General features: G+C 39.0%; 1 protein-coding gene and 1 pseudogene across 6 annotated transcripts in view; both read right to left on the bottom strand.

Annotated features, from left to right (window-relative positions):
* LOC103345403 (potassium channel subfamily U member 1) overlaps window positions 1-25,386 on the bottom strand; it is a 212,222-nt gene that overhangs the window by 100,820 nt on the left and 86,016 nt on the right. For all 6 annotated transcript variants that reach the window (XR_011390870.1, XR_011390871.1, XM_070079216.1 and 3 more), the window contains 9 exons: window positions 25,212-25,382; window positions 23,898-23,989; window positions 21,489-21,599; window positions 5,581-5,686; window positions 4,055-4,137; window positions 2,866-2,935; window positions 2,277-2,429; window positions 1,941-2,053; window positions 1,545-1,616 (listed from right to left, as the gene is read on the bottom strand). Coding sequence is in view for 4 of the 6 variants with exons in the window: in XM_070079216.1 (XP_069935317.1) it covers window positions 1,545-1,616; window positions 1,941-2,053; window positions 2,277-2,429; window positions 2,866-2,935; window positions 4,055-4,137; window positions 5,581-5,686; window positions 21,489-21,599; window positions 23,898-23,989; window positions 25,212-25,382 (971 nt within the window). In the remaining 2 variants the exon portion in view is untranslated. The remainder of the gene's footprint in view (window positions 1-1,544; window positions 1,617-1,940; window positions 2,054-2,276; window positions 2,430-2,865; window positions 2,936-4,054; window positions 4,138-5,580; window positions 5,687-21,488; window positions 21,600-23,897; window positions 23,990-25,211; window positions 25,383-25,386) is intronic.
* Window positions 9,501-10,247, bottom strand: LOC100357698 (10 kDa heat shock protein, mitochondrial pseudogene; annotated as a pseudogene).

The following is a 25,386-nucleotide window of genomic DNA, read 5'->3' as shown; positions in this document are numbered from 1 at the left end:
CCTAACGTCATTTTAATAAAATTTACAGAAATCTGGTGTGTTAGACCTGGAAAGATATTAAGAACATGTGATCCAGTAGTTTCCAAATGCCAGTGAACAAACTAAATATATATTATGGAGACTTAACAAATCCTTAGGCCCCACCTTTAGAAACAGGTTTTTGCCAGGCCAGAAATGGGGTTTTAGAACTTATATGTCTTTTTAAAAGTTTGCAAAAAAATTAGGTGCATAGCACAGGTTGTTGATGGTCAAAGAAGTTACTGAAACTTGATCAAGAGCTAGATCAGTCTGAAACCCAAACTTTCTGGCTTATGATTGTAAGCCTACCCATTGTACATGAACTGTTTCCAGAAGAGAGTCTGTTTGTGTGGATGACAATATGCACAGGTTTAGACTGTGAGATTTTCTTGAGCATGGCAGGATTGTTAAATAGAATTTCATGAGCCAAATAACACTACTTGCTATTCCCTCCTTAACGATTTTCTGCAGTATCCTACTGATTTTTTTCTGCCCAGCTTTTTGTCTAGGTCTTCTCTAGGGAGATAGGACTTTTATTCTTTCCATATAAATTTCATATAAAATCATTTTCTATAAAATCATTCCTTCATGGCCCATCTGATATCATTTAATATTGCAGAATTTTTAACTTTTCACTACAATTCTAGGATTCTCAGTGATGCCAGTCTTTCAGGTGGAAGGGATCTTAGAGATTAATCTACGTGACTTCCTCATTCTATAAATGATGAGCACTTCTCCAAAGCCACGGGGCTAGCAAATCATAATTCCAGATCAGAATCTAGGCTGTGGATGTCAGTTTCTAGCTTGAGTTAGTTTTCTACTAAAGAACACACATGAACCAACATAATAGCATTTCTTGCTCCCCATCCCATCTAGTCTTCACTTTTTCTTATTTTTCAGCATCTTTTGTCTCTGCACAAGTATTGTTGTAGCTAATTCTTGTTCTTTTGCTCCATTTCCTTCCTTTTATGTATATGTAGGTTTTTTGACACAGATTTTCTTTTTTATGACATGACTTCTCGTACTTATCATATTATGACTTATGCATTCTCTGGACACACTGGTGTACAGATAAGGTCACCTCTAACCCTTTCTCCACTCTATCAATAGCAGACTTTGTCCAGTGGCCCAAGGGAATCTCAATTTTGCAAAATTTTACAGCTTATCTGAGGCTATTTTATTTCATAGTTTTATTTATTTTAGGGCCAAGACTTACACGATCTGGTCATATTGTTAAGAAGAGCAGATCTGAGAAGGGGACCATTTCTTCTCTCCCATGCTCATGAGAGAAAACTGGGGCAGGGTCACTGGAATAATGGCATGGTGTTTACCCCCTCAGATGAACCATTCCAACCCCAGTCTTAGAAACAGCCCTGAGCGCACCACAGTGGTGGGAGCCCCGTGTCTGTGTGGCTGGCTCTCAACACATGGCAAAGAGCCCAGCAATGGCTGAATCTTTGGGAAAGTCTTAATGATAAAGAGTCTCCTCAAAAAATAACTGAAGAGATGAGAAGCCTTATTGGTACCAGCAACCACCGTGAAAGACAGATTTGTGTTCGATGGCTATGAGCATGAGGTTCATCTTCACGAAGCAGAGCCTAGGAAGAAAGACAAGAAGAAGGTGTGAGAAGAGAGGAAGAAGCAGAGAGCTAGTTCACCAGAATGTGGCCATGCCAGGGAGAATACCAGAGTGTGGAGGAGGGAGAAGGAACTCTCAAATAAGGAGTCTTCACTTGCACGTGAATCCACCTGAAACAACTGCCAGCCAGAGTGCCAGTGGGGCGGGGAAGAAGCTGCGCCACAAAGACTCTGAGCTACTCACTGTTTCATCTTCAGTGTTTATAATGGAGTCCACTCGATGGTGAGCCCTGGATGACCAGTGTGGAATGAAAGAACAAGGACAGAATTTCCCATCAACTTACCGGGAAACTTCAGGAAAACTCATTCCAGCAAAATCATCGGAGAGATGTTGAGTTAGAACTTTGTTCTTCAGACCATTCAAGAAATGTTTCTCCCAGGGCTGCTTAGGAATGATCTGGAATACAGAATCACGCCACACATAGCATGTTTGTGTGGATACAGGATGCTCTCAATGAAGTTCTACATTATGTGAAGTGGCAAATTAGTCTCCTTGGCAGTTCAAGCAGGAGCCAAATCTCATTTCTTGGGGGACCACTTGCTGTCCTTAAGTTCTTTTTTCTATACCTGGTCTTGACATTAGGTTGGAGTCAAGATTCAAAATCAATTGACAAGGTTACCTTTTTGTCTTGCTCAATAAATAGAGATGTTAGAAAGGTGCACAAGCCTGGCACCAAGCAGCCTTGGGCAATGAATCCCAGCTTTAATTCAGCAAAGCAGATGATATTGTCTCCAGTACTCCAGTTCCAGCTGGGAATCTTTGGCAAGTAGACCTGTTTTGTGGGAGAAAGTAGGTCAATCACTCAGCGTACACATACCTTAAGAAAGCTCGTTTAGAGGGGGGTATTTTTCTTTCATTTAATTTACTTGAAATCACTTATATTTTACTGTTGGGCACAAAACTGGTACCCAGAACAATGGAGGTGATAAGAACAAATGCAACATTTGAAAGTGATTAGTGGCCAACCTTTCCAATTAAAAAAATAAAAATATAAAAAGCTGGAGTTGAAAAATCAGGTCAGATGGCTTAGACCACTAATTCTGTCTCCAATTTATACTCCAAGTGATGAACAATCTTAATGAGACTCCAAATTTCATCTGCAATTGGCAAAAACTTTTCATTTGTAGACTCATTACATAGTAATAAGGTTTACAGCATTTTATAGACTAAAAAAGGAAGAGCCTGAAAACTTTAATATGTTATAATACCTTGTTATGGGATTGAAGTATTTGTATGATGACTCTGGTCTTGGGGTAATAGTTCTTGATGCAGCGTACCCTTCAAAAATTGCAAATGCACTTGTTAGCAATGCACATGAAGCCAAGTCTCTTTGTAATATAATTCAATTCCAAGTTAAATTGGTGTGTGTGTAATGTAAGAAAACTTAACATATTATACAGTTCATTCCTATGCTGTTTTCTAAAAATATGCAGTTGAATAACATACGCTGCAGAGTGGTACTGTTTTACTGAGTTAGTAAATGAGATCTACTGAAAAGTCAGATGTTGATATTAAAAGATCGTGGTCTTCTGGGGCCAGTTCTTGGGAAGGAATAAACAGATTCACATGTTTTAGCCCTCAAACCCAAACACAATTACAGGAAACAATGGAAGTTTAATTGCTGTGTGTAGCTTGAAGTAGCTCACAGACTGCGTAATTCAACTTCTTCATTTAGAAACCAAGGGACTACTATCTCCCTCATATTTACTGTGTTAGGCACGGCACTACACATGTTTGGCTGTTCCTTGCTGTTTGTAGAACCACTTTCAGTATGTGCATTTGTGTTCTGGAAGACAGACGTTCATCTGGATTGTGCACAACACCTCTGCCATCACAATCGTCATTGACTTTGCCACAAGTCAAATTCCCAATCACAGTTAAAGGTGATGATACTAACTCTGGCACTCTTGAATATCCAGCATACTGAACCTTGACTGAAATTTCCCTAGCACTACTGAAAAACAATCCCAATAAATAATTTGTGCTAACAGAGTTCCCAAATGTCATCTTGATTTTTGAGGAGGAGAAGATCTTAATTATTTGACTGCTCCTGTCTGAATAGCACCCAGTTATTGGTGCAATTGCTTTTTTAAAAATTCAGACAGCTATGAGGCACACCATGGAAAAAAATGGAATTAAAATGCACATTGTCCATGCACTTTTTGAAGACACCTTGTGCTATCGACTGAAACCTCCGGTGCACACACAGAGGAGCACGTATGCAGTCAGGGGGCTTTGCAGCTGCTTGCCTAGGCGGAGGGGGCCTGAGGCAAATAGGAAGCAGAATTACGAAATATGATGAAACTCGTTCTGCCGTAGATGGCATTTTCTCACTTGGCTTTATTTCAGAAGAAGTAGAAGAAGTGGAAACTCTGGAAACACAGTGCAGCTTCTTACCTCAAGATGTTTGAAGTGTCTTCAGCATGCGAGTCACTGCACAAAGGGTTGGCTATGATCAGGCAGGCTTCCGCAGATTCCACCTGCTCTTCAAGACGAAACAGAAGCCATCTTGTTAATTACATGGGCAATGCTCTAGCATTCCATTTGGGTTCTCTGAAGGTTTTGGTCACTGAATTGCCAACAAGAATGGGAATGCTTTTGAGAAGCAGTTGTGGTATTCTTACACCAGTATCAGTTCTGTTAGTGTTGCAAGGCCTGTGAGGACTACAGCTGATGGACCAGGGCACCGTGTCCCTAATGTAGATGTTAAGATTATTTTTAGGCCGGCGCCGTGGCTCAACTGGCTAATCCTCCGCCTAGAGGCACCAGTGCACCAGGTTCTAGTCCCGGTTGGGGCGCCGGATTCTGTCCCGGTTGCCCCTCTTCCAGGCCAGCTCTCTGCTGTGGCCAGGGAGTGCAGTGGAGGATGGCCCGGGTGCTTGGGCCCTGCACCCCATGGGAGACCAGGATAAGCGCCTGGCTCCTGCCTTCGGATCAGCGTGGTGCACCAGCTGCAGCGCACCGGCCGTTGGAGGGTGAACCAACGGCAAAGGAAGACCTTTCTCTCTGTCTCTCTCTCTCTCTCTCACTGTCCACTCTGCCTGTCAAAAAAAAAAAAAGAAAGATTATTTTTAAATAGGTAAAGACCAAGTCATGCTTTTCCTCCTATCACAATCATTTTATGTCTAGTAATGAGCAATAAAACCTTTTAAAGAAACTTCCTGTATATTTATTTGTCTTTCAGCTCAGTAATGCATAAAACAAGTGGGAGTCTGCTTAGCCCAAGGCAAGCAGTCATTCAAAAATGTGGATTTTGAATCTTAAGGTGCCTAGGAAGTTATTGAACGATCTTATAGTACTGAATAGCAAGAAAGAGAAAGACTGTGCTGGATCTGTCATTTTTTTTCCTCCTTCAATTCATTATATTGACTCTATGGATCTCTGCTTTAAACTAAAACTTCTGGGTTTATTGATTCTGCAAAACTTAGAACATGACAGGAAGTTGTCTTTGATCTTGAACGAAACCTGTCTCCAGAGAGTTGGTTGTGGCTCGTTATTTTTAGTTCCAATCTTCATAGGATTCCTGCTATTCTCCTTCATGTTTCTGCCATCAGAAGGCACGCTAGTGTGTTTACGAAGAGACACTGATGGGGGGGAATGACCAAACACAGTTTTTCTATCCATAACTTTGCATGTCTCTTATGCTGAGAAAACAAAATTGCCCTAGATAAACAGAGAACTCAATGACATGAATAATTTAAATACACGTGGGGGAAACGTGGAGGTGTGCGTGATAGTTACCATGAGGATTTGGAGGTTAATTACTGCACTTCCTTTCTGATCAGTTTCTGAAGTGCATGAAGTCAATATTTTCCCCCAATTAAGGAGTCTGGAGCAATACCCTTGCAACAGAGCCATGTATTTAGCACCGTTAAGTGCTGCAGCTCCAGGAACCTGCGAGGAGGGTAAGATCGAGGCCTTACCGCGACCCGCCTCAGATCCTCCCACTTCAGTGCAGATCCGCAGATAAAACTCGTGTAGGCCAAATTGCACTTAAATATCTTCTCCAGCTCCAAAGAAGGAGGGGACCTGGGCGAAAAGGAGAAGAGAATGCCGACTCGCATTCAGAGGTTGCTATACGTCATTGGTGCTTTTCATAAGAGGCTCTGCTCTAAATACCCATGCTTTTGGGAAACATCTGTCCTCCAATATTAATCCAAGTGGTGGGGCCAGCCCTGTGGCATAGCAAATCCAGCTGTTGCAGCCATCTGGGGAGTGGACCAGTGGATGAAAGACCTCTCTCTCTCTCTCTCTCTCTCTCTGCCTCTCCTTCTCTCTCTGTGTAACACTGACTTTCAAATAAATAAATAAATTTAAAAAAAGAAATCCAGGTGGTTAGGTGATATTGATGCCATTAACCTAACTCTAATGCTAGGCATTTAGTTCAGGCTCTTTCAGTCAAATTCCCATGAAGAAACAAGTGAATGCTAATTAAAAAATGCAATATTATGGGTGAAGAAGTTCACTACATAGTAAAAAAAGAGAGCTAATTGAAAATACATAGCATTTTAAAACAACTACTATAATAAAATACATGAGGTAAAAATGGCAAAACTAGAGGGAGAAATGGATGCATCTACCACTATGAAGAAGAATTTCAGTATGTCTCGATTATTAATAAACAGAAAAATCAAGCATGTAAGTTTCACATTTATAAATTCTTCAACCAACATTCAGAAAGATTAGTTATTTTCAGTAACCCAAGAATATTTACCAAGCTGATAATTAATTAACCAAGAAGGAAAGTTTCAACACTTTATAAAATATATTGTCCATATGATGATATTTGAATACAGTATAATAAAATTAGAAGTTAATAACCAAAAGATAAATAAAAATATCCCTCATATTTAGAAATTATAAAAATTAGACACTTAAAATATTGTGGGCTAAGAAGAAATTAAAATAATTCTTATAATTGTTCTTAGGAACAAAATATTTTTAAAATATTAAATATGACTTTGGATACCACAATGGCAGTGTTTTGGGTGAGACTGATAGCTTTAGACACTAATATTTGAATAAACCCAAAGAAATAAGAAGGAAATAGATAATAAAAACAAGGGTGGGATAAAATGAAATAGAGAAATAAAAGAATAGAGAAAATAAACAAGATCAAAAGCTGGTTCTTTGAAAAATAACATAACAAGCAAAATCGGTAAAATTGATGGAGATAAAAAAGGAGACAAAAATGACTTAGATTGAATGGAGAGGATTTAATGCTTCCAGGAAAAATAAATGTGGAACATGAAGTAGACAACAAACAATCATGTACCAACAGCTTTGAAAACAGGCAAAATAGACAGATTGCTAAAGAGATTTTACCAGAACTGATTGTGGAAGGATGAAAGAAAGAAATTGAAGGTTGGCTTAGAACCAAAACTAAATCAAAGGAAACACACACACACACACACACACACACACGCACACATCAAACAAAATGTATGTACTTAGAAACCTTATTTTTTAAAATAACAGATAATGTTATGTGACTTTTATTATGTAGAACATTATGGTTTTGTGGATGATTAAGTCCAACAAGCACAATACTTCATACAGTCACCATTTTTGTGGTGGCAGTGTATAACATCTGCTTAACATTTTTCAAGAACACAATATATCATCATCACCTTGTGGGAAAATAGATCTCTTGAAACATATTGCTTCTATCCAACTGTGATGAAGTATCATTTAACACGAATGGCAGGACTTCAAAGACTGAATAGAATGAAATTGGCAAACAAAAAATCTGTCTGCACCTTAATGTTTATTGCAGCTCAATTCACAATAGCTAAGACCTGGAACCAACCCAAATGCCCATCAACAGTAGACTGGATAAAGAAATTATGGGACATGTACTCTATAGAATACTATATAGCAGTCAAAAACAATGAAGCCCGATCATTTGCAACAAGATGGAGGAATTTGGAAAACATCATGCTGAGTGAATTAAGCCAGTCCCAAAGGGACAAATATCATATGTTCTCCCTGATCGGCGACAACTAACTGAGCAACAAAGGGGGAACTTGTTGAAGTGAAATTGGCACTATGGGAAACAGTGACTTGATCAGCTCTTGTCCTGACTGTTGATGTACAATGTAATACTTTATCCATTATAGTATTTTTTTTTGTTCTAGTACTATTGGTTGAACTCTGTAATTAACACACAATTATTCTTAGGTGTTTAAATTTTAACTGAAAAGTGATCCCTGTTAGGAATTTGGAAAACATTATGCTGAGTGAAATAAGCCAGTCCCAAAGGGACAAATATCATATGTTCTCCCTGATTGGTGACAACTAACTGAGCACCAAAAAGGAAACCTGTTAAAGTGAAATGAACACTATGAGAAATGGTGACTTAATCAGCCCTTGCCCTGACTGTTGATGAACAATTTAATACGTTATCCCTCTTAGTATTTTTTTTATTTGTTCTACTTAATACTTTTGGTTGAATACTGTAATCAATACAAAGTTATTCTTAAGTGCTGAAACTTAACTGAAAAGTGATCGCTGTTAAATATAAGAGTGGGAATAAGAGAGGGAAGAGATGTATAATTTGGGACATGCTCAAGCTGACCTAACTCAAATGGTAGAGTTAGAAACATACCAGGGGATTCCAATTCAATCCCATCAAGGTGGCATGTACCAATGCCATCTCACTAGTCCCAGTGACCAATGTCTGTTCACAATTGATCATAATGATAGGACTAAGAGACAAAGGGATCACATAAACAAGACTAGTGTCTGCAAATACTAGCTGATAGAATAAAAAAGGGAGAGAACGATCCAACATGGGATGTGAGATACACAGCAGACTCATAGAATGGCAGATGTCCTAAACAGCACTCTGGCCTCAGAATCAGCCCTTAAGGCATTCAGATCCGGCTGAAAAGCCCATGAGAGTATTTCGGGCATGGAAAGCCAAGACACTCTGGGGGGGAAAAAAAATGACCTAAATGAAAGATCTCCGCGTGTGAGCTCCCAGTGGAAAGAACAGGTCATCAAAGAAGGAGGTACCTTTCTCTGAAGGGAGGAGAGAACTTCCACTTTGACCATGGCCTTGTCTAAATATGATCAGAGTCAGTGAACTCAGGGGGCTTCCATTGCCTTGGCAACTCATGACAAGAGCCTAGGGTGATTACTGAGGCCATAAACAAGAGTGTCAATTTGTTAAGTCAACAACAGGAGTCACTGTGCACTTACTCCTCATGTAGGATCTTTGTCCTTAGTGTGATGTACATTGTGATTTAATGCTATAACTAGTACTCAAACAGTATTTTTCACTTTGTGTTTCTATGTGGGTGCAAACTGTTGAAATCTTTACTTAATGTATACTAAACTGATCTTCTGTATATAAAGAGAATTGAAAATGAATCTTGATGTGAATGGAAGGGGGGAGGGAGTGGGAAAGGGGAGGGTTGCGGGTGGGAGGGACGTTATGGGGGGGAAGCCATTGTAATCCATAAGCTGTACTTTGGAACTTTATATTCATTAAATAAAAGTTAAAAAAAAGAATTCTATTATGTATGGATATCACATCTTTATTTAGTTTTTGATGGCATCTTGGTTGATTTTATATCTTGGCATTGTCAATAATACTGCAGTAAACATGTAGGAATGCCAACACATCATCAGTATACTAATTTCATTTATTTTGGATAAATACCAAGCATTGGGATGGCTGAATCATGTAATTCCATTTTAACTTTTTTGAGAAACAATCCTACTATTTTATGAAATAGCTACAATAATTTATATTCCTATCAACAACGCATAAACATCCCCCTTTCTCCATATCCTCACCGACTTTTGTTATCTTTTGTCCATTTGCTAACTAACATTCTTTTTTTTTTTGTTTTAGATAGCATTAGTTTATTATAAAAGAGACATGGAAATTATTTACGTGATGAAAAGATTTCAGAACTTCAATGGAATGGGAAGCTTCATGTGATGCTGTTTCAGAGATTTCAATCTACATATTTTCCAAGGATGTCACCATCTCTAAATAGAAAATAATCCTTGTCGTCTAGAACTACTTTCGTGCCTTCATATTCTGGAAGAAGAACTTTATCTCCAACTTTCACACTAACTGGTTGAATCTCTCCACCCTTTCCTTTAGAGCCTGATCCAACAGCTACTACCATTGCTTGCAATACTTTTCCTTGAGATTTTTCAGGGAGCATAATGCCTCCTTTGGTTACTGTTTCCGCGGCGCTCCTCTCCACCAAGACCCAGTCAAAGAGCGGAAGAAACTTCCTAAATGCCTGTCCTGCCATGGCCCCAGCGCCGCAGCTTTCGCTCCGCTCTCGCGCCGCTCCAAGGAGAGACCCGCAGCCTGACCCTCGGGACACGTGAAAAGCATTTGCTAACTAACATTCTAACTAGGGTGAGGTAATACCTCTTCGTGATCTGCATTTGTACTTGTGGTTTCAGTTTGATGATTAGCGATGCTGAATTTTTTTATATAATTGTTGACTATTAAAAAAAAAGATCAAACAAAATTTATAGTACCACTAGTCCTAGATTGTTTACATGTTTGCAACAAGCAAATAATTTCATTTTATGGGAAATATTTCAAAGTCATATAATATGTAATAGTGCTCAGCAAATAGAAGAAAATCAAGATAACCATGATTCCAAAAATATTAATGTAATACAATATATTAATATATTAAGAGTCCAAAATTTTTTAGTCATGCAGAGACAAACTGTTAAAAATATTTCTTAATTTTTATTTATTTTTAAAAAGATTTATTTATTTGAAAGGCAGAGTTACAGAGAGGCAGAGAGAGGGAAGGAGGGAGAGAGAGAGAGAGAGAGAGAGAGAGAGAGAGGTCCTCCATCCACTGGTTCACTGCCCAGATGATGGCAATGGCCTGAGCTGCACCAATCTGCAGCCAGGAGCCAGGAGCTTCTTCCAGGCCTTCCACATGAGTTCAGGGGCCCAACCACTTGGGCCATCTTCTACTGCTTTCCCAGGCCATAGCAGAGAGCTGGATCAGAAGTGGAGCAGCCAGGACTTGAACCAGCGTTCATATGGGATGCTGGCACTGAAAGTGGTGGCTTTATATTGAATAAATATATTTCATGGTATATTAGGGTACAAGATAATTCTTTAGCATAATAAAGAACATCTTTAAAATAAAAAAGAATCTTTGATGATAAAATATTTAAAAATGAAGTAAACATATAATTTTATCATAAAAGATTTCTTTTTTATTTTAAAAAACTCTTATCTGATGCTTCAACAAGTACAGTAAGAAAAAAATACAAATTTCACAATAAGGGTTGGAGAAAAGAAAAAAGCTGTCTTCATATCAAATGATGTGATTATTTATTCAGAGTCCCGTAATACTACTGCAGAAAAAAATAGAGGAATGTATGTAGATTAATATAAGATTTATATGCAAAAGTGAATTGTGTGTTATCTATACCAATAGTAAATAACTAGAAAATATATTAAAAAGATGATTTTTAAAAAAGATTATTTATTTGAAAGTCAGAGAAAGAGAGGGAGAGGGAGAAGGGGGGAGAAGGGAGAGGGAAAGAGAGGGAGAGAGAGGGAGAGAGAGGGAGAGAGAGGGAGAGAGAGGGAGAGAGAGAGAGAGAGAGAGAGAGAGAGAGAGAGAGAAATCTTCCATTGAGTGATTCAGTCCCCAAATGGCTACTAATAGCCAAAGCTGAGCCAGGCTAAAGCCAGGGGCCAGGAGCTTAATTCAGGTCTCCCACAAGGGTGACAGGAGCCCAAGGAATTAGACCATCCTCTGCTGCTTTGCCAGGTGCATTAGCAGGGAGCTGTATTGGAAGTGGAGCAGTAGGGACTCAAACTGGTGCCCATATGAGATGCTGGCATTGCAGACAGCATCTTAACCTGATACACAAAAGTACTAGCCCAAAAGGGATATTTTTCTTAACATCAGAAAATACCAATTATTGTGTGTTAATTACAGAGTTTAACCAATAGTACTAGAACAAAAAAAAATACTATAATGGATAAAGTATTACATTGTACATCAACAGTCAGGACAAGAGCTGATCAAGTCACTGTTTCTCATAGTGCCAATTTCACTTCAACAAGTTCCCCCTTTGTTGCTCAGTTAGTTGTCGCCGATCAGGGAGAACATATGATATTTGTCCCTTTGGGACTGGCTTAATTCACTCAGCATGATGTTTTCCAAATTCCTCCATCTTGTTGCAAATGATCGGGCTTCATTGTTTTTGACTGCTATATAGTATTCTATAGAGTACATGTCCCATAATTTCTTTATCCAGTCTACTGTTGATGGGCATTTGGGTTGGTTCCAGGTCTTAGCTATTGTGAATTGAGCTGCAATAAACATTAAGGTGCAGTCAGCTTTTTTGTTTGCCAATTTAATTTCCTTTGGGTAAATTCCAAGGTGTGGGATGGCTGGGTTGAATGGTAGGGTTATATTCAGGTTTCTGAGGAATCTCCAGACTGACTTCCATAGTGGCTTAACCAGTTTGCATTCCCACCAACAACGGGTTAGTGTCCCTTTTTCCCCACATCCTCTCCAGCATCTGTTGTTGGTAGATTTCTGTATGTGAGCCATTCTAACCGGGGTGAGGTGAAACCTCATTGTGGTTTTGATTCGCATTTCCCTGATTGCTAGTGATCTTGAACATTTTTTATGTGTCTGTTGGCCATTTGGATTTCCGCTTTTGAAAAATGTCTATTGAGGTCCTTGGCCCATCTCTTAAGTGGGTTGTTTGTTTTGATGTTGTGGAGTTTCTTGATTTCTTTGTAGATTCTGGTTATCAACCCTTTATCAGTTGCATAGTTTGCAAATATTTTTTCCCATTCTGTCGGTTGCCTCTTCACTCTGCTGACTGTTTCTTTTGCAATACAGAAACTTCTCAATTTGATGCAATCCCAAATGTTAATTTTGGTTTTGACTGCCTGTGCTTCTGGGATATTTTCCAAGAAGTCTTTGCCAGTACCTATATCTTGCAGGGTTTTTCCAATGCTCTCTAGTAATTTGATGGTGTCGGGTCATAGATTTAAGTCTTTAATTCATGTTGAGTGAGTTTTTGTGTAAGGTGAAAGGTAGGGGTCTTGCTTCATGATTCTGCACGTGCTCAAGCTGACTTACCTCAAATGGTAGAGTTAGAAACATACCAGGGGATTCCAATTCAATCCCATCAAGGTGGCATGTACCAATGCCATCTCACTAGTCCCAGTGACCAATGTCTGTTCACAATTGATCATAATGATAGGACTAAGAGCCAAAGGGAGCACATAAACAAGACTAGTGTCTGTGGGGAGCAACTCGGACTAGACTAAGTTACTGGAATTAAGACTTATTCTATGCATCTGCTCTCCCAGAATATGGCGCTGGGAGAGGAGTAAACAACTTCTATGCAGCTGCCTCTCGCCAACTTGAATGACCTGCAGGAGCTGATCCTGCTCCTGATTGGAGGAGAGCAGTGTACTCGGCGTGTTGGTAGCAGAGTTGGGATTGGTGGAAGAGGACTATAAAGGAGGAGAGAGACGGCATGCACCAGGAACATCTATCTGAAGGAACATCTGAGCAGCCCCCGAGAGAGCTGGCCGGCGGTGTGCCGCTCCCCCGCGGAAGTGGGGAAAGTGGCAGGGGGGCCCGCCACTCCACGGAGGTGGAGGGACGGCAGCCAACCCGGGAAGAACCAGCAGCAAACCCGGGAAGGGCCAAGCAAACAAAAGACCAGCGCAGGGTCCTGTGTTGTTCCTCCACGAAGAGGGGGAGCGACAAGTGTCTGCAAACACTAGCTGATAGAATAAAAAAGGGAGAGAACGATCCAACATGGGAAGCGAGATACACAGCAGACCCATAGAATGGCAGATGTCCTAAACAGCACTCTGGCCTCAGAATCAGCCCTTAAGGCATGCAGATCCGGCTGAAAAGCCCATGAGAGTATTTCAGGCATGGAAAGCCAAGACACTCTGGGGGGAAAAAAATGACCTAAATGAAAGATCTCCGCGTGTGAGCTCCCAGTGGAAAGAACAGGTCATCAAAGAAGGAGGTACCTTTCTCTGAAGGGAGGAGAGAACTTCCACTTTGACCATGGCCTTGTCTAAATATGATCAGAGTCGGTGAACTCAAAAGACTTCCATAGCCTTGGCATCTCATGACAAGAGCCTAGGGTGATTACTGAGGCCATAAACAAGAGTGTCAATTTGTTAAGTCAACAACAGGAGTCACTGTGCACTTACTCCTCATGTATGATCTCTGTCCTTAGTGTGATGTACATTGAGATTTAATGCTATAACTAGTACTCAAACAGTATTTTTCACTTTATGTTTCTGTGTGGGAGCAAACTGTTGAAATCTTTACTTAATGTATGCTAAACTGATCTTCTGTATATAAAGAGAATTGAAAATGAATCTTGATGTGAATGGAAGGGGGGAGGGAGTGGGAAAGGGAAGGGTTGCAGGTGGGAGGGACGTTATGGGGGGGAAGCCATTGTAATCCATAAGCTGTACTTTGGAACTTTATATTCATTAAATAAAAGTTAAAAAAAATCGGAGTTGAAAAAGAAGATGTAACAATGGACACCACAGAAATAAAAAGAATCATTAGGAATTATTACAAACAGTATGCCAACCAATTGGAAAATCTAGAAGAAATGGATAGATTCCTGGACACATACAATCTACCAAAACTGAGTCATGAAGGTATAGAAAACCTGACCAACATGGGGATTTAATCAGTAGTTAAGATCCTCCCAACAAAGAAAAAGCCCAGGACCATATGGAGACATCACTGAATTCTACCAGCCTTTTCAAGTTGAACTAATTCTATTTGTTTTCAAACTATTGAAAGCAATTCAAAGGAAGGGAATCCTCCCAATTTCCTTCTATAAAGCCAGCATCACTGTAATTCCAAAACCAGCACAAGATAAAACAAAGAGAATTATAGACAAATATCACTGATGAACATAGGCGCAAAAATCCTCAACAAAAATACTAGCTAATGGAATCCAACACACATCAGAAAGAGGATTCACCTGAATTAACTGGAATTTATCTCTGGTATGCAGGGATGGTTCAATATACACAGACAATGCCATGACTGAGAAAGAACTCAAAGATCAGTCCCAATCACAATAGCTGCAAAACATTTAAATACCTTTGAATCCATTTAACTAAGAAGTTGAAATATCTCAATGATGAAAAATGCAAAAATTAAAGAAATAGAAAAAGACCTCCCAAAATGGAGAAATCTTCCATGTTCATGAATTAGAAGAATTAAAATAATCAAAATGTGCATACTACCAAAAGCAGTTTCAGATTCAATGTGCTTCCAATCCAAATACTAACAACATTCTTTCCATATCTAGAAAAAAATGATGCTAAAATTCATATGGAAACATAAGATACCCCAAATAGCTAAAGCAATCTTGAACAACAAAAACAACGCATGAAACATCACAATACCAGATTTCAAGGCATACTACAATCAGTTATAATCAAAACAGCCTGGTACTGGCACAAAAATAGGCATGTGACCAGTGGAAAAAAATAGAAACTCCAGAAATCAATCCACACATCTACAACCAACTAATCTTTGACAAAGGAGCTAAAATCAACCCCTGGAGAATGGACAGTCTCTTCAACAAACAGTGTTGGTTAACTGGATTTCTGGGTACAGAAATATGAAACAAGACCTGTATGCTACAACTTACACAAAAATTAACTAAAATTGGATCAAGGATATAAGTCTATGACATGATACCACCAAATTGCTGGAGTATAACACTGGGGATACTCTGCAAGACATTGGCATAGGCAAAAACTTCTTGGAAAAGATCCTAGAAGCACAGGCAATCAAAGCAAAGCAAAAATGCTCAGGATCACTAGCCATCAGGGAAATGCAAATCAAAACCACAAGTAGGTCTCACCTCACCCCATTAGAATGGCTCTCATAAAGAAATCAAAAAACAATAAATGCTACTAATGAAGACATGAGGAAAATGATACCTTAATCCTCTGTTGGTGGGAATGTAAACTAACACAGCCATTGTGGAAGACAGTATGGAGATACTTCAGAAAGCTGAAAATAGGTCTTACATAAGACCCAGCACTCCCACTCCTGGCAATTTACCTACATGAAATGAAGTCAGCATATGAATGAGTTATCTGTACCCCAATGCTTATTGAAACTCAATTAACAATAGCTAAGATATGGAATCAACCCTTATGTCCATTAACTGATGACTGGATAAAGAAAATGTCATGTATATACACTACAGAATACTAATCGGCCATAAAAATAATGAAATCCTGTCCTTTAGGAAAAAAAAAGGAATGCAACTGGAAACCATCATACTTAGTGAAATAGGCCTGTCTCAAAGGACAAATACCATATGTTTTCCCTGATCTGTGGTAACTAATAACATACAAAATGTAATGTATATGAGCAAAATTGACATTTGAGATTCAATGATTGATTACAGCCTTTGTCTACTGTTGAGGAGAAGTGTTTTTTTTTTTCCTTCTTACTATTTGTTGAATTCTTTACTTATTTGTTGAATTCTTTACTTAGTGTGAGGTTAATATTATGAGTATAAAATATATTGAAAGTGGATCATTGTAAAAATTTTTTAAAAAGAATAAGAAAGGAAGGAGGTGGGAGTATGGGAGCATGCGTGGGAAGGGGATAGGGTGGAAGTATCATTATGCTCTTAAATCTGTATATATAAAATACATGAAATTTGTTTACCTTAAAAAATTTTAAAAACCCATATGCACATCACAGTAAGTACACAAAACACTTTCATACTAAGTCCACCAGAGTTCATAGTTCAACTATCTTCTTAATAGCAACAGCTATAGTCAGAACTAACTGGACCAATACATTCATATTCATGGTCCTTAAGGAAACAACTCCCAGCTTATAACTATCTCAGTGAAATTATTTTTCAAGAATATAAGGAAAATGAAGATATCTTTACATTAAAATGATAACAAATCTGTCTTTAAGAAAATGTAAAGGCTTTGCTATTTGGTAAGAAGGAAACTAGTTACAATGGGAAGGAAGACCAAATATGCAAGAAGTAAGCTGAGAAAAATGGTCAAATATGAGAATAACTCAATGAAATTGGTATAAAAATTGAATTTGTAGATTTTGAACTTTAATTAGAATTTGTATATAGCCAATATAGGTTCATTTCATGCATCATCTTACAGAAATAAGGAAGAGATTAATCATTCAGGATAAAAATGGACAAGATAATTTAATACTTATTTTATGAGAAAATTCAAATTGCTTATAAATAGAGTAAAATGCATAGGAGAATTTGCAGAAAAATGTAAATTCAAACAACAGTAAGACACTGCTATTTTATAAAACACTATCTACAAGGATGGCTTAAATTTTTAAAAAATGCTATTGTGAGTGTTAGGTAGAATGCAGCTACATTTCCAAGTGCAAGCGTATAAGCAGGGCAATAAAAACTCTCACAGCTGCTGTGGAAGCACAGGTGGTCAAACCATTTGGGACAACTGACCATCTGATTGCAGGAAGACATTTGACCTTGATTATCTTGAACTTTTACTCCCAGTGCATGGATACATCTAAAGGAATTTACATAGCATCCTGTCCATAGCTGCAGTGCGTGTGGGGAAGTGCCACCACCCCGGAGTGGACTGAGGAAAATGGCGGTGTACCCACGTCGTGGAATGTCATAGTGCAGAGCGATGGAAACAAGGCAGCTGCAGACAGCTGCAGCGTCAGTGGGTTTTCCAAGCATCACATGGCTGGAAATAATTTATATCCCATTTAGGTAAGTCTATAATTGAAAAATTAATATTCTAAATAAGCAAAAGAGAAAAAGCAATTTAAAATGTATAAGATAAAAAGCCAGAGCTGAGCTTACTTCTAAGGAATAAATATAGGCTTGCAACTGAGGAAGGTTTTGTTTATATGCTGGCATTGGAATATTTCTTAATTTGAGGGGTGATTACACAGCTGTTCACTTTATAACCTTGCATTTAAATGTGCATTATAATTGTATTTAATTTTCTATAGCAAGTTTAAACATGGTGCTTAATTATTTCCTTGCTATTTTAAAACTTAATAAATAGAATTTCTAGTTTATTTCTCTGTACTTCAATAACCCACATGCATCTTTTAAAAGTTTTTCATTGAACTCTTGTTCTGTTGGATTATTTACTTTTTGGAGAAGTTAGAATCATTAATTTTAATGCAATAAATAGGATACATGATATATTTAATATATAAAAGACATCACTTGAGGCAATCATTAAGTATTGAACAATTTTGAGGAAATGTACAGCCATGTGATTTCTTCTGCTCCGTATTAAACTAAGGGCTTGTCTGGGAGCAGGGATACCCCGAATGACTGCCCATTTGACTGCTGTTGCAACCGTGTGACTGGGGGAGCTGAAAGCTGGCTGGGTCTTCTCTTCATGACAACTCAGGACTCCACATGAAAGTTGAAATTGTCATTCCTCTAAAGCCTAGCCTGAAAGTGGCAAAGTGTGGCATCATCTGCATTCTACTTATCATCTCAAGTCACTAGCAAACCAGGACTCAAGGAGAGGAGTAGCATGAGTATATAGCAAAAGAAGAAAATGTTGAGAGTTGTATTCAAAGGGAAATCAACTGTAGTTATAGGTTGTAACAATTGCTTGAAAGGAAACAAAGCGGAGTAAGAAGATAGAAGGAAATCAAGGATGGATGCGGACGTCTCTTGAGTACTGAAGGATGAGAATAAATCTCGGAGCAAGAAGCACAAACCAATAAAGTGGTCTTTTCAGCAATTTAACTTAAAATAAGGCTGTGGTAGTGGGAAAATGGGGTAGAAGTAGAATTAGTATTTATGAAACAAAGTGGATGGGACTGATGGGAGTATACACAAGGCTAAGGGAGAACAGGATTACCAAGAGAATGCCCATTTGGCTGTTTCAAGGAGCTGTGGCAGGAGGAAGGATGCTGTGGCTCTACGTGGAGGGTGTGGGTGTGCAGCATGAGCACAGACACAACACAGGACCCCAGCAGCCGAGAGCCTCACCACCAGCTTTGGAGAGTGAGATGAGACCAGACTGTAGCAGCCCAAGCCACTGATGATACAGCTGCAGGGTGAGCCTGCTGTGAATCGAGCCTGGAGTCCTGTCAGGGACAGAGTAGCTACCAATCTAGAGGAAAAACAGAGGCACGTTTCTCTCTCCCTGTCCCTCTGACAATGGTGCCCTGCGACTGGCCGAGAGAGGGTGGGCGCCATTTTGGACATACGTAACAGCTGTGACAGCTTGGGTCCATGCGCCCAGCAACCAGCAGAAAGGAGACACTTGAGTCCGGCTAGGAGGATTGATGGGGGCTGAGCACTTGTGTAGGTCTGTGAAGTGTCCCCAGCCTCCCCACACATGGCAGGCTCTGGGACTCAAACAGCCTGGGGAGAGTACCCACAGGTAACTTGCTCTGGGAGCATCTTCGCCTCTCTAGACAGGACAGGCCGGCAAGGCGGAGCAGATCGTCGGTGCCCCATGACTGCAGGAGCCTTGGGTGCTGGGACTATGTGAACACTGTGGCTGTGTGGAAGGAAGCAAGGTGTGGCTGGGTCTCTGGGCAGTTGCAGTGGGCGGCTCCACATACCTCGGGTGGGTCACTGCAGCAGGGTCTGTGCTAACACTGAGGACTGCATGGAACCTTTGTGTGGTTCTTGAGGCAGTGTGGATGAATATTACACCCACTAAGACCTACCATATGACTCAGCCATTCCACTCCTGGGAATTTACCCCAGAGAAATAAAATCAGCATCTGGAAGAGTTATCTGTACCCCCATGTTTATTGCAGCTCAACTCACAATAGTTAAGATATGGAATCAACCCAGGTGTCCATCAACAGAAGAGTGGAAGAGCAAATTATGATATATGTACACCATGGAATACTACACAGTGGTAAAAAAAGAAATCCTGTCATTTCCAACAAAATGGATGCAACTGGAAACCATTATACTTAGTGAAATAAGCCAGTCCCAAAAGGACAAGTACCATATGTTCTCCCTGATCTGTGGTAACTAAGAATGGTTAATAGAATGAAATTGACACTTTGAGATGTGATGATTTTGAATAGCCCCTGCCTCCTTGTTGAGGAACAGTTTTTTCTTTATATTTGTTTAATTCTTTACTTAATGTAGGGTTAATCTTATGAATATAAAGTTAATTGAAGATAGATCTTAGTAAAAAATAAGAATAGGAATGGGTGAGGGAAGAGAAAGACGTGTGGGAGTGTGGGCAGGAGGGACGGTAGGGTGGGGAGAATCACTATGTTCCTAAATTTGCATATATGAAATGCATGAAGTTTGTATACCTTAAATAAAGGTTTCTATATGAAAAAAGTAAAAAAAATTAAGTGTAGAACAGAATTGCCCATGTGATTATAGAGTAATAAAGATTTTTAAGTACAAAGAAAAAATCATGCATAATTTTTTCATAATATACATTTCCATGAACTTTTTGGAGATTCCTTGTGTGTATGGATTTCGATTATTTTGCTCTCAAATAAACTTAAGCTTTAGTTCCATTTCTCAGAAAAAATGCAGAATTTCCTGAAAAGATAGGCAGTGCCATAGTACGGAAACATTAGCAGCACCATAAAGTGGTTGACAATGCTGTTGGAGCTCACATTTATGAGAATCCATGTGACAATGTATTGGGCACGTCATATGTGATCCCACATACAATCCCATAAGATCAAAATATTGTAAATCCAGCTGACTTATGAGGGTTCTTCAAAAAGTTGTGGAAAATGGAATTAAAAACATAAGCTTAGTTTGTTGTAAAAAGTTTTGAATTCATGTATAATTTTTTTTGGAATATGCATTTTCCATGAAATTGTGAAGATTGTGAGGACCCCTTGTAAAAAATTCAGTGAATTGTTTGGATAACTGATTAATCATTTGAGAAAAACAAAGGGATTAACTCTAAACACATCCTACAAAATCAAGTATCAGTGAGCTTAAGTATTAAAGATTACAATATAACCTTTCAGAAATGCTAGAGAAATAGGCACTTCATTTTAGAACAGAGAGGCCTAAGAATGGCAAAAAAGCAAGGAACCAAAAGGAAAGAGTGGGTGGATTGGTGCATGTGCGAATCAACTGCTTCTGCATTAAGACAAAAGCATAAACAAAATTAGAAGGCAAAATACATACAACCTATGGAGGAAACGGCTTAATATCGAAATATTCAAGCACAGGAAAGAAAGAGGATAAAAAAATAAAGAGAAATTTCATGAAAGGAAGAGAACTGTCAAAAAGTATAAAATTGTTCCATCTCACTAGGAACCAAGATCATAACTGTAAAATAAAGCAATAAGAAACAACTTTTTATATTTAAATAGCAGTAAAAATTCTTTTTGCCTTAAATTTGTATTCCCCAGTGTTTGACCAGCAATGTAGCCTGGACTGCTAGTGGCAGGGTAAACTGCTGAGAAGGAAAACACCTTCAAGAACGATCTTCTCTGTGTGGATCTGAACTTCACCTTCTGAGAATTAAGAGGTTAAAAAATTAGAAAGTGCATCAGACTTGTGTCCCAAATTATCATTGTGTATGATGATGATATTAAGTGTAGGGTAACTAAATGCCAACTAGCAGTCCCTTAATATTAGCATACATGCAGAAACACATCGGGCAGGATATATTCCAACATATTACTCTAGTCATGAGATTGCTTTTCTTTTTCTTCTTTTTGTTATTCCTTTCTGAATTTTCTTTGAGTAAGACCAAGATCATTTTACTCCGCTAAAACACATCCACACGCATTTTCGGCGCCGACACAGAACTCACAAGCTGCATGGACACACTTACTCTCCCAGGAAGACAATATCCGTGTTGATTTCCCCCGACTTATGGTGGAGGAAGTTCCTCAGGAAAGCCGTCACACTGTCCACAGTGATGTTTCCACAGACCACGATGTACCTGGGCAGCAAGGACAGGGGAGGGCACCCGTGAGGAGCTGTAGCATCTTCCCGTCAAGGTTTACTCATGGACAATTCACTTAGAGTTAGTTTGGAATAAATCTGGCATTTGAATCACCCAGATTCTAAAGACAAAAACATTAGGGACTGCATTGCCAATGTGCAAAAGGAGTGTTGGACTTCTGTAGTCTTCTAGACCATTTGAAGTTGAGCATGCCCCAGACTTCTGAGTTTCACACAGCGTTCCAGGAGCACAAGAGTAACTATCATTACTGCTAAATTTTTTTCTCAGTTAGTTCTAGCTTATGAGAGTGGTTCAAAAAGTTCATGGAAATTGGAATGAGAAACGTAAGTTTATCTGGGAGCAAAAAAATTTGAAATCCATGCATAGTGTTTTCATCATCCATATGTTCCACAAACTTTTTGAAGATGTTTCTGTGTAATGACCTTTCACTTCATTCCTAATTAACTGAGTTTTTCCTCCTCTTGGTAGAGAGCTGATGCTCAAATGGCTCATTAACTTTCTCCATAACTAAATATTGTGGCTGAGGTAGCACCACATTCTAAGGTTGTTTTGGTTTATAATTTTATGCCTAAAAGTATCTAGTAGTTGTAGAAAAGTGAGTGCAATGGAGAGATAAGTAGGACAGGTGCAGAAACCTATGCACATGGTGTTTGTGATGAAAAAGAGCTGCTGATTTTTTTTTACTTTAATATATTTAAAAAAGCTACGCTTCTTCTTCCCATTAGCCGTGTAAGAAAACAGAAACCATAATTTTAACCTACATTAACCATAAATTTCCCCTACTTTAGTGGTTGATTCAGCATGAGTCTCCTATGCCTTTCCTGACGCAAATGGGATTTGATTTTGGCTTATCTAGTTTGTTTCACTGCTTCTCATTATTTATGGTCTCATTAATTTCATTATGTTTTATTCTTTCATCTTTGTACTCCTTGGCCAAGAGTGGTTTTCACTTAACTGCATTAAGAGATAGCCTCCTTCCCCCAAGAGAGTTATCTTTTTTGTATCTCTTGCCTACAGCAGACAGGAACTGAATAAAAATATACACACATTGAATTTAAGACCTCCAATCCATTCTCTTCTTAAATGTGAAAAAGAGTTATGGCAGCTGAAGTGATGAGAATCCACATAAACACGAGATACAGGCACCTCCAGTTTCATTTCCCTCCTGGGAAAGAATGCTTGAACAATGTCAATGCCCCTGGAAGTGCTGCAGGAGGGAGGGTGGAAACTGCTCCTCCCTTCAGGAAACTCAGCACACAGCGAGCCCTCGACAGTTGGGGGGTGGGGTGGGATTTTGGCTAAGATAATTGAATTGAATTATTTAAAATATTAAACTTGAGGGGTGGCATTGTGGCATAATAAGTAAACCTGTTGCCTGTGGCTCTGGCATCCCTTATGGGCACTGGTTTGATTCCCAGTTGCTCACTTCCAATCCAGCTCTCTGCTATGGCCTGGGAAAGCAGTAGAAGATGGCCCACGTGCTTGGGCCCTGCACCCACATAGGAGACCTGGAAGAAGCTCCTGGCTCCTGGCTATTACTTGGTCCAGCCCTGGCCATTGTAGTCATTATGAGAGTGTACCAACAGATGGATGATTTCCCTCTTTCTCTGTCTGTCTCTTCCTCTCTCTCTCTCTCTGACTTTCAAATAAATAAATAAATAAATATTTTTAAAAAATAAATAAAATGTGAAAGTTGGCTTTAATTTGATCCATTGTGTAAAGTCAGCCATTAGTTAACCATATGATAAAATGAGTAAGAAAATAAGTAATGATACCAGAGTAGTGATGAGGGATGCATAATTAACATTTATTGGCAGTAAATTACAACTTTTCTGTCATGGTGGTTCATTTACTGCTCTTCTGAGCATTTGCCTAGTAGTTTGTATGTAGTAGCAAATACATTCACTTGGCATTTATTCTTGCACTGTCCTCTTTGTTGAGGGAGGACCTTGCCAATATGAGTGAATTTTAAACTTTGCAGATTGTGGAATGAAAAGATGTTTATTTGATGCAAAAATTTTAAAATCCATGCATAATTTTTCATAACATGCATTTTACAAGAGCTTTTTGAAGATCCTTTGTATGAATGGATTTCAAAATATTTTTGCACCAAATAAATGTAACTTACTATCCACTTTCCACAAACTTTTTGAAATACACTCACGTTGTCAGCTTTGGTTCCATCACTAGACCAGGCAACACATGTCTACCGTGGGGTACAGGACTTAACAGAATATCTCAAACTGCGGAAATTATAACTGAAAGGCTACATACTTCTTCCCTTTGACCACGCCATAGGACCTGGTGTAGTTCCTCGTGTTAGCAAGAAGTTCCACCATTTCAGGGACATAGTTGGCAGATAGTATCTAAAACGATCAGAAAATAAAACCTTTGGTTTCATTATTTGGACAGATTCCCTGAAAAGTCCAAGACTATTAAGGAGAAAGAAGGTACATACAATGTTCTTTTGTCTACAAGGGTCATTACGATGAACTACATGCTAAGAGAGATTTGGTTAAAATATAAGAAAATTCTCCTCTGTATTCAACAATGAAAGCCAAGCCATAAGGCAACTTTCCCACTGGTTCTGCCCATCATCATATCTAGATTCCCTCCTCACTCTGACTTCATTCTATTTTGAGCCCTTGGGAATAGTTAAACACATGGGTATTGTGGCTCCACAGATTAAGCCAACACTTGGAACCTCCACATCTTATATTGGAGTGATGATTAGAGTCCAGAATACTGTATTTCTGATATAGTTTCCTGTTAATGTAGTGGAGCAGATAGATGATGGCTCCAGTGCTTGGGGCCCTGCTACCTACATGGGAGTTCCAGATGGAATTTCTGGCTCTTAGCTTAAGCCTGGCCCAGCCCTGGCTATTCTGGGCATTTGGGGAGTGAATCTGTAGATAGAAAATATTTCATTTTCTCTTTCTCTTTCTTTCTCTCTCTCTCTCTGTGTATCTGTTTCTCTCTGACACACACACACTCCCTCTCTACATTGCAAGTAGATGATAAATAAATGCACAAATAAATATTGACAAATGAGGTAATGATTGACATCAATAGGGATTATCAGAGAGGTGGAGTGAAGAATTTTGTTAAGTTAGGGAATTGAATTGAAGGTCACTAAAAGGAAAGAATGCTTCCTTTGCCTTTGCTACACTCCTGAACCAAGCCAAGTTGTTCACTCATTTGAAATTAAATGCTGGTGTGCTGAGGGCTTACTCATTTGGGCTGGGAGGGACAGAACTTCCTTCAGATCAAATCTTAAATGAAGAAAGACTGTATTGTGCTTGGTCAAAGATGAAGGTAGGCAGGGTTGCACAAATCTATGCAGAAGCCAGTAAGGGAAAATCAGCTCTCTTTGTCCACCATCATTTAACTCTTGCAACCATGCACTGACATTACAGGCTTCAGGGAATGCAATTCTGAAATTATGGGACCTAGGCACTTTTGCATTTTCATATGACACCTGCTCTGAATAATGCAATATTGACCTGTATGGCTTTATTTCTCACCATTAGCAAAAATGTTTTTTGGTTTATGCAGCTATATTCAAAAAATGTTAAAAATATTATTCACCAAACTCCCCAGAATGAAGAACATGATGAAGGTCTGTCCTAAGAAAGTCTTGGCCACCACATCGCCAAAGCCAGCTGTTGAGGTTGTCGCCATGACCAGGTAAATGGATTCAAAGTATGATATATTCTGTGAATTTCTACCTTTGAGCCATGGGTCACCGGAATTTTCCACCTGT

This window comes from Oryctolagus cuniculus, chromosome 1 (assembly GCF_964237555.1).
Source record: "Oryctolagus cuniculus chromosome 1, mOryCun1.1, whole genome shotgun sequence".
In the NCBI taxonomy this organism is placed as follows: Eukaryota; Metazoa; Chordata; class Mammalia; order Lagomorpha; family Leporidae; genus Oryctolagus; species Oryctolagus cuniculus.
The sequence above is the reverse complement of the archived record's forward strand: the minus strand, read 5'-3'. Positions and strand labels throughout refer to the sequence as shown.